Genomic DNA, 14786 nt, shown 5'->3' on the forward strand with positions numbered 1-14786 from the left:
TTTAATGGTCTCACTGTCCTAACTGGTTGGGGTCATACCTGTGTTCCATCATTAGCAACCCTTTTTTTTTTTTTTTTTTTTTTTTTTAATATATATTTCAGTATAAATTATATTTTTACTTGAAATATACATGTTAATATTGTGATTTCCTTCCAGTATGTGAAGTAACCATCGATTCTATGCGGCAGTCCAGGTTGTGGATCTATGACAACCATTCCATGCTGGTGCTCACCATGGTAAGTATAGTCTGATGTGTGTTACCATATGAGGGACAGAAAAGACCTGTGATGATAGTTGTACTCCTGACAGGAGATTGTCTCCAATGAAAGCTATAAAGGATTTACCTGAGGTCACATTTTTATGGTTTCACTGTTCTATCTGGTGGGGTCATACCTGTGCTCCATCACTGGCAACTTTTTTTTTTTTCAGTTTTTTCTTTTCTTTCTTTCCTGTATATATCAGTATTATCATTTTACTTGAAATATACATGTTAATATTGTAATTTCCCTTCCAGCACATGGAGTATCTATCGGTGCTATCCTGCATTCCTGGTTATGGATGTATGACACTCTTTCCATGCTGGTGATCACCATGGTAAGTATAGTCTGATGTGTGTTACCATATGAGGGACAGAAGAGACCTGTAGCCTGTGATGATAGTTGTACTCCTGACAGGAGATTTTCTCCAATGAAAGCTATAAAGGATTTACCTGAGGCTACTCATACATCTTATTCATGAGCATGTAAAGTCTAATACTGATGTAGTAAGTTAGAACAATTGGACCTCTCTGAGTATTTTGTAGCTGGCTATGGAAAAGATTTCCCTGACTGCTGTATTGTCTTTCAAAGCTAGTGTCAGACATGTCATATCCGCAATATTTTTGTCTGTTTTTCAGTGTAAACAAAATTAGATTTTTCTTGAAACATATCTATTAAAGTGGATGTAAACCTGAAATTTTATTTATTTTTTTTTATCATACTGTAGAGTATAAGATTTCCTATCATTTGAGCCCAGTCTTACCACACAGAGTTAATCCAGCTCTGAGCAATCCTCTTTTATTGTTCAGTGAGATAAATCTTGACAAACTGAGAAAAACTTTGTCAAATCCTCCCCCTTGCTGTGAGTGACAGGTGATTTACATATCTCGTGCACTAGCCTAAGAGACATGCATTATTTTTTAACTCCCTCCCACTCCTTTCTTCAGTAGCTCTGCAAGGATTGGCTGTTCCACACCTCAGTATGATTTGGGATGCTGAAGTCATGTGGTTACCGTATTTATCGGCGTATAACACGCACCCCAATTTAGGAGGGAATTTTAAGGAAAAAAAACTTTTAGGAGGGAACTTGAAGGGAAAAAAACTTACATTTAAATGCCCATCATTGCAGCCTTCTCAGTAAAGCCTTGCCCCAGTGCAGCCTTGCTAGTGCAGCCTTGCTAGTGCAGCCTTGCTAGTGCAGCCTTGCCAGTGCAGCCTTGCCAGTGCAGCCATGCCAGTGCAGCCTTGCCAGTGCAGCCATGCCAGTGCAGCCTTGCCAGTGCAGCCATGTCAGTGCAGCCATGTCAGTGCAGCCATGTCAGTGCAGCCATGTCAGTGCAGCCATGTCAGTGCAGCCATGTCAGTGCAGCCATGTCAGTGCAGCCTTGCCAGTGCAGCCATGTCAGTCCAGCCTTGCCCCAGTGCAGTCTTGCTGAAGCCTCTGAGCTTCAAAATCGCCGACCGCGATTTGAAAATGGCGCCGAAATACACAGAGCTGGTCCTCGGCTATTCTCGGCGGCTCTCGTTTACTTTCGGCTCCACTCGGACGGTGAGCGGAGCTATCCGAAACTAGCCGAGTATACTCGGCTAGGTTCGGGCGGCGCTCGAGTGAAACCGAAAGCCGCCGAGAAGAGCCGAGGACCGGCACTGTGTATTTCGGCGCCGGCGGCGCCATTTTCAAATCGCGGTCAGCGATTTTTTTCGTTCTGACAGGTCAGGATCGCAGGGGATCGGCGTATAACACGCACCCGCAATTTTCCCCTGATTTTAAGGGGAAAAAAGTGCGTGTTATACGCCGATAAATACGGTACTTTCCTGTCTTTTCACTGGATGTTAGAGATCATAGCAGAAGTTCAGTGTTAGAAATACACAGGAGAAAAATGCATATTGACAAGGGGAGTGTAGAGGTGGGCGGGGAGTCTACTGACATCACGACTCCACCCACCGAGCTCCAGACAACAGACCCACCCACAGAATCTGCAGTTTTTCGGGTCTAATAACAGACAGAGGGGAGACATTTGACAGGTAAAGATACATGCAGGAGGCATGTATATCCTTATAGATAACCCCTATGGCAGTAGTTTAGAAAGGATGACATTGGGTTTACATCCACTTTATAATAGTTTTTTTGTTTTGTTTTGGTATTTTTTAGTACTTGAAGTGTGATCATATGTAGGAACTTGCAGCTGCTTGCATGTGATTGACTGTGAGTGAACAGGCCTGGATGAGCAGACAATCTGAGTCCATGGGCAATTACACATGAATGGCCCCGAAAAGCTGTCAGTCTCCTGTTGCATTCAGTGGGGCTGCCTTCTGCAGCTAATCGTCGAGAACCTCCGCAGGTTCCTGCATATGATCACGCAGCCCCATTCACAAGTGTGAGTGGGGCCTAATATTTGTGTAGTTGGTGAGAACCATTGTACCTATATGATCTTGCTGTGGAGATATCACACTTGTCATAGCACCATTTTTTTCTGTTTGACATTTTTCATAAATAAATATTAGTGATGGGAGAAGTAGTAGCTCTCCAAAAGCAATGGAAAGTCTATAGTTGACCTTATACACACATTAACTTGCAGGGGAATGCTGGGAGTTATGATCCACTACAAATATGCATTGTTCTGTACTTAATCAGTGCATCTTATGCCTGCCTGCCTCCCCCATGCCTTTTTGGCCAACTTCTGTCAGACAGGCTGGTGTACACATGGTCCGAATGTTGTCCGGTTTCTGTTGAACCGCCTCATATTTGGCCTGTGTGTACCAGGCTTTACTTTTACCAAAAAGATCTCCCTCCTTTCTTTTTTCTAGGTTAAGACCATACAGGGGTTATTTACTAAAACGAGAGTGCAAAATCTGGTGCAGCTCTGCCTAGAAAGTAGAAACCAATCAGCTTCTAGGTTTTATCAAAGCTTAATTGAACAAGCTGAAGTTAGAAGCGGATTGGCTACCATGCACAGCTGCACCAGATTCTGAGTGCTCCAGTTTTAGTAGATCAACCCCACAGAATCTTTTGTGCCAATGTAATCTTTCTAACTATTGGAGGAGTTTCCCCAGCATGAACAATCAGTTTCTGATGCTGATTGGTGGCTGAGCAGAAGATAGTATCATTCTTAGAAAGAAGAGATTGAAAAATAAGGTCCATGATGCTTCAGAAGTTTCTACTTGGGCTGAGTTCACACTAGTGCGAATTGGATGTGGATTTCCCCGCATCCAATTTGCATGACAGGAGAGTGTGCACGGCTCTCAATGGAGCCGGTTCACACATTTCCGTGGCGGCTGTGGAGCAGATTGCACAGGGGTCCTGTGTGTCTATGGCTCCATTTCAGGCAAAAATTTGGGCCTGATTCGTACTAGAAATGGAGAACGGGGACGCACCGGACCCCCTGCTGTGAGCCTTGTCTGTGTGTGTGAACCCAGCCTAAATGTTTGTAGTCCGTGTGCTTCATTAGAAACATAAGAATTTATCTTGTATGTTTTTTTACGATTCCTTATAATTGCCATTACAGGTTAATCAAGGCTGAATGGAGCTGAAAAATAGGATCTTCCATGACAATGCCAGTACCTGTTGTCAGCGAGGGCGCGTACTTCAGCAACAGACCCTTTTTTATATTATTTTTTCAAACATCTGCCGCTTGGTGCAAGTTAAACAAACGTGTTTTAGTTCAGAGGAGAATGCAGCAGAAGGAGTTTGAACAACACTAGGAAGTATAATGTAGTGAGGTCAGGTTAGAATGCAGGGGTAATTTAGGCCACCACACTCCCCTTGTAAGGCCTCATTCATATAGCCAATTAGAGTTGTACTCTGCCAATCAGTGTATTTCTATAGTGAGGATCACAGATGATTGCAATTAGCTATGGCCAAGAAGCCTATACAAATCAATGGCAGGCTGTTGAGCACCACGGTCTTTTGCATATAAAGAAATTAGGGATAGATATGCAGCCCTGCACACAGTTTGTACCTAAGGCTGCTTTTCTGTCCCTAACTATGTAATCAATGTGTTGTTACCTGCAGACTGCCACAGAACTCTTCAGCCTGGCAATGATTTGTACCCTTGATGGCAAACCCCTGTGATCCTCATCACAGAAATACACTTATTATTGGAAATGTATTGCACTAATTGGCCATGTAAATGAGGCTTGAGTTGCCAAATTACAGTGGTTGTAAACCTCAGACATGAAATATGAACAAAGCATATCCATAACTATTCATAAAGTCAAAAAAATGTTAAAAGTAGTGAAGCGCTGTCAATTAACTAAAAGCTACCGATGTGTAAAGTGCTATTCTGTGAGTGGTTGGTAAACCTAGTTAGTCACTCCCATTAGAGTAACGTCAAAATAAAAATGAGCATACAAAGTGACAGTGCATAAATCAATCAAAGATCAGTGTGTAACAATCACAAATAGCTGTATATTGCGCCCAATCATCTGGTGATAACCATAATCTTAAAGTTATGTTTGTTCAAAAATAATGAAAGAAATGTAGATGAACCCAATGTTTCTATTAATTATTAACATTAGCATGCATATAATTAAAGTGATCCTAGTGCATAAATAATCATTTCTTGTGTCTCAAAGCTGGACACCTTACACACAAATATCAAAAACAAAATAATAGTGATGCATGTACATTGATGAATTTCCTTATGTAAACAGTCCTTTCTGTGAATTTGTGCACGATTTCCTTTCACTGTTAGTAGTGGCTATTCATAATATAGGTGACAATCTTGCTCCCACATCACCTCTGTGCTCTCTAGCCTCACCTCAGGTATGTTAAAAACCAGCATAGCCTATGGTTCCTTGGACGGTGTACTGGTGTATGATCACCTCTTGGGATCCTCTATAGCAATTTCCAATGATCTGCTCTCACATGTGTTATGTCTCTGTTTCTCCCATGGGTTCCCTCTAATGTCCTCTCAGTATAGATATATAAAGAAAGAAAAGCACTCTCGTAGTGTAATACCGTTGTATATATTTATTAAAAAAGTAACATAATGGGTTACACTCACATTTAAAAAGCAGAGTAGCAGCGAAAATCCACGAGGGCCGAGCTCGTTCCCAAACCGCGTCACTTCCGGTATGCCTCCACTCACGCCCTACGTTGCGTGACTTCATCGGGGTTTTCTTGTACGAAGTCCCTTCTAAAGATGATGCACAAGAAAGACCGCAAACAGTTTGCTGAAGACAAGCAGACTAAGGACATGGATTACTGGAACCATGTCCTGTGGTCTGATGAGACCAAGATAAAATTATTTGGTTCAGATGGTGTCAAGCATGTGTGGCGGCAGCCAGGTGAGGAGTACAAAGACAAGTGCGTCTTGCCTACAGTCAAGCATGGTGGAGGGAGTGTCATGGTCTTGGACTACATGAGTGTTGCCAGCTCTGGGGAGCTACAGTTCATTGAGAGAACCATGAATGTCAACATGTACTGTAACATACTGAAGCAGAGCATGATCCCACTCCCTTCGGAGACTGGGCCACAGGGCAGTATTCCAACATAACAACCCCAAACACACCTCCAAGACGACCACTGCCTTGCTAAAGTATCTGAGTGTAAAGGTGATGGACTGGCCAAGCATGTCTCCAGACCTAAACCCTATTGAGCATCTATAAATGTAAGGTGGAGGAGCACAAGGTCTCTAACATCCACCAGCTCTGTGATGTCATCATGGAGGAGTGGAAGAGGACTCCAGTGGTGTCCTGTGAAGCTCTGGTAAACTCTATGACCAAGAGGGTTAAGGCAGTGCTGGAAAATAATGATGGCCACACAAAATAGACACTTTGGACATTTTCACTTAGGGGTGTACTCACTCTTGTTGCCAGCGGTTTAGATTAATGACTGTGTTGTTATTTTGAGGGGACAGCAAATTTACACTGTTATACAAGCTGTACACGCATTACTTTACATTGTAGCAAAGTGTCATTTCTTCAGTGTTGTCATATGAAAATATATAATAAAATTTACAAAAATGTGAGGGGCGTACTTACTTTTTGAGAGATACTGTGTTTGTGTGTATGTATATATATGTATATATATATATATATATATATATATATATATATATATATATATATATATATATATATATATATATATATATATTATTATGTAAATAATTGTATTATATTCGACTTTTTAATTAAGATTATGAATTTTTCGGCCAATAACGGCACCTTTTTAAAGTGGTGTTAAAAATCCTGCTTGCTGTATTTTTTGTCATTAAAAAAATAAATAAAAAATTTACCTCCCCATTGAGAACACATCAAATGCACCCGTGTTGCGTTTATGATGCATTTTTTTTTTTAGCTTCATGACTGTAAAACATTTCATAAGCACAGTAAAATCTGACACCTTTTTTTTTTCGGCACAACCCTAAAAACCCTATATTGGACGGCCAAAATTTTTGTGCATCACTAGCTTCTTGTTCATCTACAGAGCAGACAATGCCTAGAGACATAAGTAAAACATCACAAAGTGTCACACACTATGCTTAAACTTTACAGCGGCAGTTTTTTTTTTTTTTTTTCCAGTGATTTATTGTTTGGATCCAACACCGGGATATTAGGGTAACGAACGGACAAAAGAAGTAATTGTAGATTAAATAATGTATGTTTATTTTCAGTGAAGTTCATTGAATCTGTATATGGAATTGGGTGGTTCATGTATAAAATTATAATAAAAAAAGAAATGTAACAGATTAGGTGAACATTGGACAGGTCTGCTAAGGTTATCCAACACTTCATGCTAAAAACTCATACTACAAAAATTATACTACAAAGAGCGTTAGCTGTTTAAAATGATTCCTCACAAGACTGTCAGGCAGGAGTATTTGGTGATTCCCTCTCTGTTGTTTTATATTTTTTGGTATAAAAAAAATACATGGTGTGTCCAGCTATCACAAACAGGATTGAGATGATGACCAGGAGCCCAAACTGTTGAGGTTGTGGAGCTAGAATAACCATGATGAAATGAACTAGATCCATCAGGTAATTCATTGAGCTTTGAACTCCATTGACGACCCCCCGCTCGGATTCTGGGATGTTCTCTTGAAGAAGCTGAGTCACTGTCAGGTCAAATGACCAAAGACCTAGAGAGTTTAGAAATGAAGAACAGTTAGCATAAGTATGCATTATATTTTCAAAAAGTATAATCTGAAAGACTCCATCTGCCTAAAGGGTTAGTTCACACCATGTCTGCACATGCTGTCCTGTGTGGCGCGATTTCAGCCCATTAATTTAGCATGGGCTAAAATCGCACTGCACCAAAGTAGTGCAAGCACTACTTTTTAAAACGCATTGTAACTGGATCGCCTAGTACAAAAGTACCAGGCGATCCAGTGCGGGCCAATGCACTGTTTTTGCAACGTTAACTTTCTGTTAACCGCAAGATACCAAATGGAGAAACCTTATTGCAAAATCTTATTCCTAGATACTGGAATATAATTTGTAGAGCTGAAGTAATAAAATCATACAGAGCAGGGAAGGGTTTGTTTCATTTCTGTCTGGGTCCCTACTGGGAAGATTTTTTTTTTTTTTTAACCAAAAATGAAACTCCAGATATTTTTTGCAAATAGCGGTTAAGTTGTAGCTAACTATTTTGCACTGCTGCTTACTGTATAAATCCTAGTTTAATTTGTACCAGGCACTCCACACTGTGTTCTGATGGCCCAGCGACAGAGACCTCCGGCTCTCATATAGAAAAGGTTTGCATTTGTATATCCCTTCCCTCGTTTATTCACATAAAGGCCTTGTATTCTTGTCGCAGGATGTATTGTGTTCAGTGATAAACAAGGGGAGAAATGGGGCATGTAAACGACACAATCTCCTTGTCCGTTCACAGAAGGCCTTGTATTTTCATAGAATACAAGGCATTCTGTGAATGGACAAGACCTTTTATAAATGGAGGGGAGAAGGGTATACAACTGCTTACCTTCAACGTATGAAGTTGAGAACTTCCTAGCTGCACAGCCTGAAGAAGAGTGCTGCGTGTCGTATACAAAATAAATGAAATTAGGATTTCTCACCTTGTCTTTCAGGACAGCTCCTAGGGAGCGCAGCTCCACCCACTTCCCAGGAAACACTACAGTTATTCCTTTTAAGCCTGGACACTTCCACCATGGCCTCAGTTGTAGTGTTTCCCCATGGTGGAAGCGCTGCAGGGAACCAGGGGTATGCTGCGCTCTCCCCAGGTGGAGGTGAGTTAGGGCGTACCGGTGTGACGTTTTTCGTTGTTCAGGCCCAGCCCAATACCCCCCCTTAGGGGCGGGGGGTATTGCGGTGTCTCCCGCTTTTCAAGCCCGGCGAAGGTAGAGGCTGCCGGTGGTTTCCGCTCCGACAGGCGGCGTGTGCAGACTGGCTCCATGGTGGGGTAGTGTGTCTGCATTCGGCCGTTCCGAGTGGCGGGCAACGTCACTGCCGGAAGGGGCAGGGCCTGCGGTGGTGCGCAGCGGAACGCGGAAGTGGGAGGCGGCTTCGGCCATGCAATTTCCGGTCCTCGCAGCGGCGATGGACGGGGAAAATTCAAATAAAAGAGGGACAGAAGATCTCTGGATGGCTACTGGACGGCTGCAGGTTACTGAAGGATGGAGTCAGAGCAACCAACAGTAGTGGCAGGAGCAGGAGCCACATGCACAGGCCAGACCCAGGTAAGAGAGATGGGTCTCAATAGTTACCAGGGATATGTTTGTTTCCCTCCTTTTCTTCCCTTGGGGGGGGGGGGGGGGGGGGGGAGCCTGCCACACAGTGCACAAATGTTTTATTTTCTGTGCAGTTTGTGTTTTGTTACAGCAGTGGTATTGTGGGGTATGTTTTGTGCCAATGACTGTTATGTTTAAAGATCTGCTAGCGAGAAGATTTTTATGCACAGTTTATTTATAGATTTGTTTGGGTTTGGTGTTTTTCAGACAAAAGCCAAAGAAAAGTGCAAGCATGTTTCCCTTCCCCCTAAAAAGCGGTGTGCTTCCTGTAGAGCAAACCTTAGGGAGACATGGACTAAACCGCTGTGCAAAGCTTGCATAGCGGACCTGGTCAGAGAGGATACTTCCACGAAAGAACCTTCTGTCCAGTCTAGTGATATGCTCACTTCTTTCCAGAAGGAACTGGAAGATACGTTTCAATCCTTCCGTTCCTATCTGGATAAACGTCCGGTAGCACAGTCAGCAGAGAGTTCTCCACCCAGTGCTCACACCTCCTTTTCAACGAGTGTGGTTAGTGCGTCTGAGGAAGAGGAGGAGAAAGATTAAAAGGAGAGCTCTTCCTCTCATTATAGATTATCTTTGGAAGAGGAAGAGGACCTTCTGAAAACTATACACACACACCTGAATATTAAGGAGGATAAGGCTCAATTGTCACTGCATGACAAAATGTATCAGGGCATGGATGAGGTCAAGCATCGTGTGTTCCTGGTGCATAAAGTGTTGACAGATTCTATAAAGAGGGGATGGAAGGATCCAGAGAGGGCCCCTTTCTTTTCCAGGTCTCTCAAAAGGAGATTCCCTTTTGATGATGATAACGCACAAGTGTGGAACAAGAGACCTAAACTTGATGCTGCCTTTTCGCAGGTGTCGCGAAACACTGATTTAGCGTTCAAGGATATGGGGGTCTTAAAGGACACTATGGACAAGAAAGCCGACTCTTTATTGAAAAAAGCTTGGGATTCGACACTTATTAATCTCAAACCAGCTATGGCATCTACAGTGGTGGCCAGGAATTTAGAATACTGGCTAGAACAACTGAAGGGCCATATTGAAGCAGGTACCTCTAGAAAGGATTTGTTAGATACTTTGCCAGTCCTACAAAAGGCAGTAGGTTATATGGCAGATGCGTCGGCTGAGTCAGTTAAATCTCCGCAAGATCTTCAGCTTTAATTAACTCTGCTAGAAGAGCTATGTGGGTCAAGACCTGGTCGGGGGATTCGGCCTCTAAAGCAAAGTTGTGTGGCCTACCTTTCGAAGGGGACGTAGTTTTCAGTCCAAATCTTGACGCTGTTCTGGATAGAATGGCGGACAAGAAAAAAGCCTTCCCTATAAAAAAGAAGGTGACACCACAGCCTAAAAAGAATTTTAGTCCTTTTTTTCAGACCCGGGACTCAAAGGAAACAGGACAAAAGAGACCTTGGAGGTCTCAAAGGAGCCGAGGAAAGTCTGGGGTGTTGTTTCGTCCCCCCAGTCAACCCGCTAAGACTCAGTGACGATCTCCAGACTGTGGGGGGAAGGCTTCAGTCATTTCTTCCGCAGTGGGAGAGGGCGACATCCAGTGCGTTAGTTCTCAGAGTGATTTCAGAGGAAGACGCGCTGGAGTTCTCGGAAAGCCCACAATCCCGTTTCTATGTGACACGACTCCCCAGAGATCGGGAAAAAGCGGTGGCAATGACGTCGCTCTTGCAGGAGTTCCTGCAACAAAGAGTAATCATCCCAGTACCCCAGCGAGAGGAAGAACTAGGGTGTTATTCTCACGTTTTTCTAGTGAGAAAGCCATTGGGGAAATTCAGGTTAATACTGAATTTAAAGATATTAAACAGGTCTATCCGGTACAAAAAATTCCGGATGGACACAATTTATTCAGTGAGGAAACTCCTGCCAGCAGGTTGCTTTCTAGCCACCATAGATTTGAGGGATGCATACCTGCATGTTCCCATAATACCGGAGTCACAGAAATATCTGCGTTTGGCAATCAGAGCAGGGGGGGCGGTGTCACACTTTCAGTTCAGGGCTCTCCCATTCGATCTCTCTGCATCCCCAAGGGTCTTCACAAAGATCATGGCAGAGGCGTTGGCACCACTCAGGCTGGAAGGGGGTATCTATAGTAACTTATCTGGATGACCTTCTCTTGTTTGCCAGCTCAGAGGATCTTTTACACAGGGATCTGAGAAGGACACAGAGCCATTTAGAGAGTCTTGGCCCGATTTTGAATTTAGAAAAATCAAGCCTAATTTCCTCTCAAGTGATCATTTTCCTGGGCTATGTGATCGACTCAGGGCAGGAAAAGACTTTCCTCCCGGAGGAAAAGATAGTGAAGGTACAGGTGGCAGTAAAGAGAGTACAGACAAATCTGACTATATCAGTACGAGTGGCCATGTCCACACTGGGGCTTCTTACAGCCTCTATCCCAGCTGTTCAGTGGGCCCGCCTTCATGTGAGAGACCTCAAACAGGCAATCCTACAGAGTTGGGCCTACGGAGAGTCTCTGGAAAAACAGTTAAAGATTCCAACAACAGTAAAAAGAAAACTGTGGTGGTGGAGGGATCAAGCCAATTTTTCCCGCAGCAAAAGTTCTCACAGCAGATGCGAGCTCCTGGGGGTGAGGTGCACATCTAGAGAACCAGTTGGCTCAGGGTTCCTGGTCAGTGGAGGAATCCAGGAGATCCTCGAACTGGAGGGAGCTAAGGGCTATTTTTCTAGGGTTGTGGGCCTTCAGACATACTATCAGAGGCCAACACATCCAGATACTGTCAGACAACGCCACGGACTCTGACTTGGGCAGAGGGCAACGTGGCTTCACTAACAGCGATACATCTGAAGGGCAACCTAAACCAAATAGTGGACTTTTTAAGCAGGAAAAGGGTGCTAGAGTCCGAGTGGAGTCTGAGTCAGGAGGTCTTTCAACAAATAGTAGACAGATGGGGAATTCCCCAGGTAGACCTTTTCGCAATCACTGATAAATGCCAAGGTTCCGGTCTATTTTTCCCTGAACAGGCAGGACCAAGTGAAGGGTCTGGACACACTGGCACATCGCTGGAACTTCCGTTTGTGTTACGCTTTTCCCCCTATACAGATGATTCCGTTAGTGCTCAAGAAGCTACAGGGAGGGAGGACAATTCTAATTTTAGTGGCTCTGTATTGGCCCAAGAGGCCTTGGTTTTCAGGCCTACTAAAATTGGCGGTAGAGCCCCACTGGTTACTTCCGGTCCAGAGGGACTTGCTGTCGCAGGGTCCCCTTCTGCATCCCAACGCAGGTCAACTCAACCTGGCAGCTTGGTTACTGAAGAGCAGATCCTGAGGAGTAAGGCTTTGTCCAATAATTTAATTTGTACTTTGTTAATTAGCAGGAAGAAAGTCACAAGGGCTATTTATTTTAAGACCTGGAAATGCTTTAATTTCTGGTGTGATTCGAAAAATTACTCCTCAAAGGAAAATGTTTCTGTTCTGGAATTTCTACAGGATGGAATAGAAAAGGGTTTGGCAGCAAGCACCTTGAAGGTTCAGGTGGCTACATTATCAGTTTTTCTAGAGAGAAGGTTATCTCCAGATCATTAGGTTTTTCAAGGCACTGGCTAGAGCTAGACCAGTGCCATTTAAGTGTTTTCCAAAATGGGATCTTTCAGTTGTTTTGCAGGGTCTAACTAGAAGACCCTTTGAACCTCCAGAAGAGGCCACGATTAAAATGTGGTCTTTAAAACTAGCACTCCTAGTAGCAGTCACTTCAGCTAGAAGGGTCAGTGAGCTTCAGGCATTATCCATCATTGAGCCTTTCCTGACAATTTTCTCACACCGGGTAGTACTGAGAACAGACCCAGGATTTTTACCGAAGGTTGCTTCAGTCTTTCACAGAACTCAAAAGATAGTCCTACCAACATTTTGCCCAGATCCAACAGGCCCCAAAGAAAGGGAATTTCATAGTCTGGATGTAAAGAGATGCGTTTTACGCTATCTAGAAATAACAAAAGAGTTAAGAAAATCCAACTCTCTTTTTGTTTTATTTTCTGGATCTCGTAAGGGTTACAGAGCTTCTAAAAGCACGATTAGTAGGTGGCTTCGGATGGCTATCCACAAAGCTTATAGAGCTGCAGAAATAGAACCTCCCGTAGGGATAGTGGCCCATTCAACTCGGGCTATAGCTACGTCCTGGGTGGAACGAGCTGGAGCTTCACCAGGTCGAATTTGTAAAGCGGCCACATGGACGAGTTATTCCACTTTCACTTGTCATTATAGGATGGACCTGCTCTCGGCAGCAGAGCAGTCCTTTTGCAGGAAGGTCCTGCAGGCGGTGGTCCCACCCTAAGAGTAAGTACTCGTTTGTCATCTCCAGGTGCTGTCCTGAAAGACGAGGTGAGAAAACCTTAGTTAGACTTACCGGTAACGGTATTTCTAAGAGTCTTTCAGGACAGCGCCAATGACCCTCCCTTGGGTTAAAAATCTTTATAAGGTGTTCATAAGGGTTAATATGGTGTGGTTGCTATGTTCTGCTTATATAATTTCAGCATGGCCAGAGGTACTCGGTAACAACTGAGACCATGGTGGAAGTGTCCAGGCTTAAAAGGAATAACTGCAGTGTTTCCTGGGAAGTGGATGGAGCTGCGCTCTCTAGGTGCTGTCCTGAAAGACTCATAGAAATACCGTTACCGGTAAGTCTAACTAAGGTTTTCAAGAGTAAAAAGTAGCAATCCAGGCATAGGATGGTCTTCATTGGAGGTAACTTATTTGACTTGTGGCTATTAAAAAAAACATATTCTGCAGTTCCACTTTAACCGCTTGCCGACCACCCGCCTTCATTAAACTGCGGCACGATCCCGCGAATCGCTGTAGCTGTATGTTGGCTCGGGAACTCGCTTTTGTGGGCGTGCACGTGCTCCCATTGGTTAGTAGGGGAGCCAATCAGTGGGTCCGGCGAACTCTATGTCCACCGGCCACCCTTGATCGTTCCCTGCAGTGACAGAATGGGGATTAGCCTGTGTAAAACAAGGCAGATCTCTATTCTGAGAGGGGAGATCACACAGTCCCCCATACAGTTAGAAAACACTGCAGGGAACACATTTAACCCCTTCCCTGCCAGTGTCAGTACAATAACAGTGCATATTTTTAGCACTGATTATTGTAATAAAGTCACTGGTTCCCAAAAAGTGTCAAATGTCAGTTAGGTGTCTGCTGCAATGTCACAGTCCTGCTAAAAATCACTGGTCGCTGCCATTACTAGAAAAATAATAATAATAAAAATGCCATAAATCTATCCCCTATTTTGTAGGCATTATAACTTTTGCTCAAACCAATCAATATACGCTTATTGCAATTTTTTTTTTACCAAAAATATGTAGCAGAATACATATCGGCGTAAACTGATGAATAAATTTACTTTTTTTTTAACGTTTTTATATGTTTTATAGCAGAAAGTAAAACATTTTTTTTTTTTTTTTTTTTAATTGTCGCTCTTTTTTTGTTTATAGCGCAAAAAATAAAAAACACAGAGGTGATCAAACACCACCAAAAGAAAGCTCTATTTGCGGGGAAAAAAATACATAAATTTTGTTTGGGTAGAGCATCGCACAATTGTCAAAGTGACGCAGTGCTGTAGCGCAAAAAATGGCCTGGTCAGGAAGTTGTTCAAGTACGTGTGCAAGAGAAAACTTTTCTGTACACTGGCAGCGCAGATTTGGTGGAATGGTGTTTTTTTTTTTTTTTTTTTTTTGTCCTTTTACATTTGATTTGTTTTACATACGACTACAGCATTCATCTTATTAAGTTAAAAAAAAAAAAAAATTGATGGTAGGAACAGCAGCTCACTGACCTCAAATAAACCACAAATAAAATGTAAAGACAA

At 43.1% G+C, this 14786-nt stretch overlaps 1 protein-coding gene across 1 annotated transcript in view; it reads right to left on the reverse strand.

The window, feature by feature from the left end:
* Nucleotides 1–6390: 6390 nt before the first annotated feature.
* Nucleotides 6391–14786, reverse strand: part of LOC141144414 (ferroportin-like) — a 96357-nt gene continuing 87961 nt past the window's right edge. The window contains exon 8 of the mRNA XM_073630083.1: nucleotides 6391–7342. Within this exon, the coding sequence (XP_073486184.1) occupies nucleotides 7071–7342 (272 nt within the window). The 3' untranslated portion in view covers nucleotides 6391–7070. The remainder of the gene's footprint in view (nucleotides 7343–14786) is intronic.

This window comes from Aquarana catesbeiana, linkage group LG05, assembly GCF_042186555.1.
Source record: "Aquarana catesbeiana isolate 2022-GZ linkage group LG05, ASM4218655v1, whole genome shotgun sequence".
Taxonomy (NCBI): Eukaryota; Metazoa; Chordata; class Amphibia; order Anura; family Ranidae; genus Aquarana; species Aquarana catesbeiana.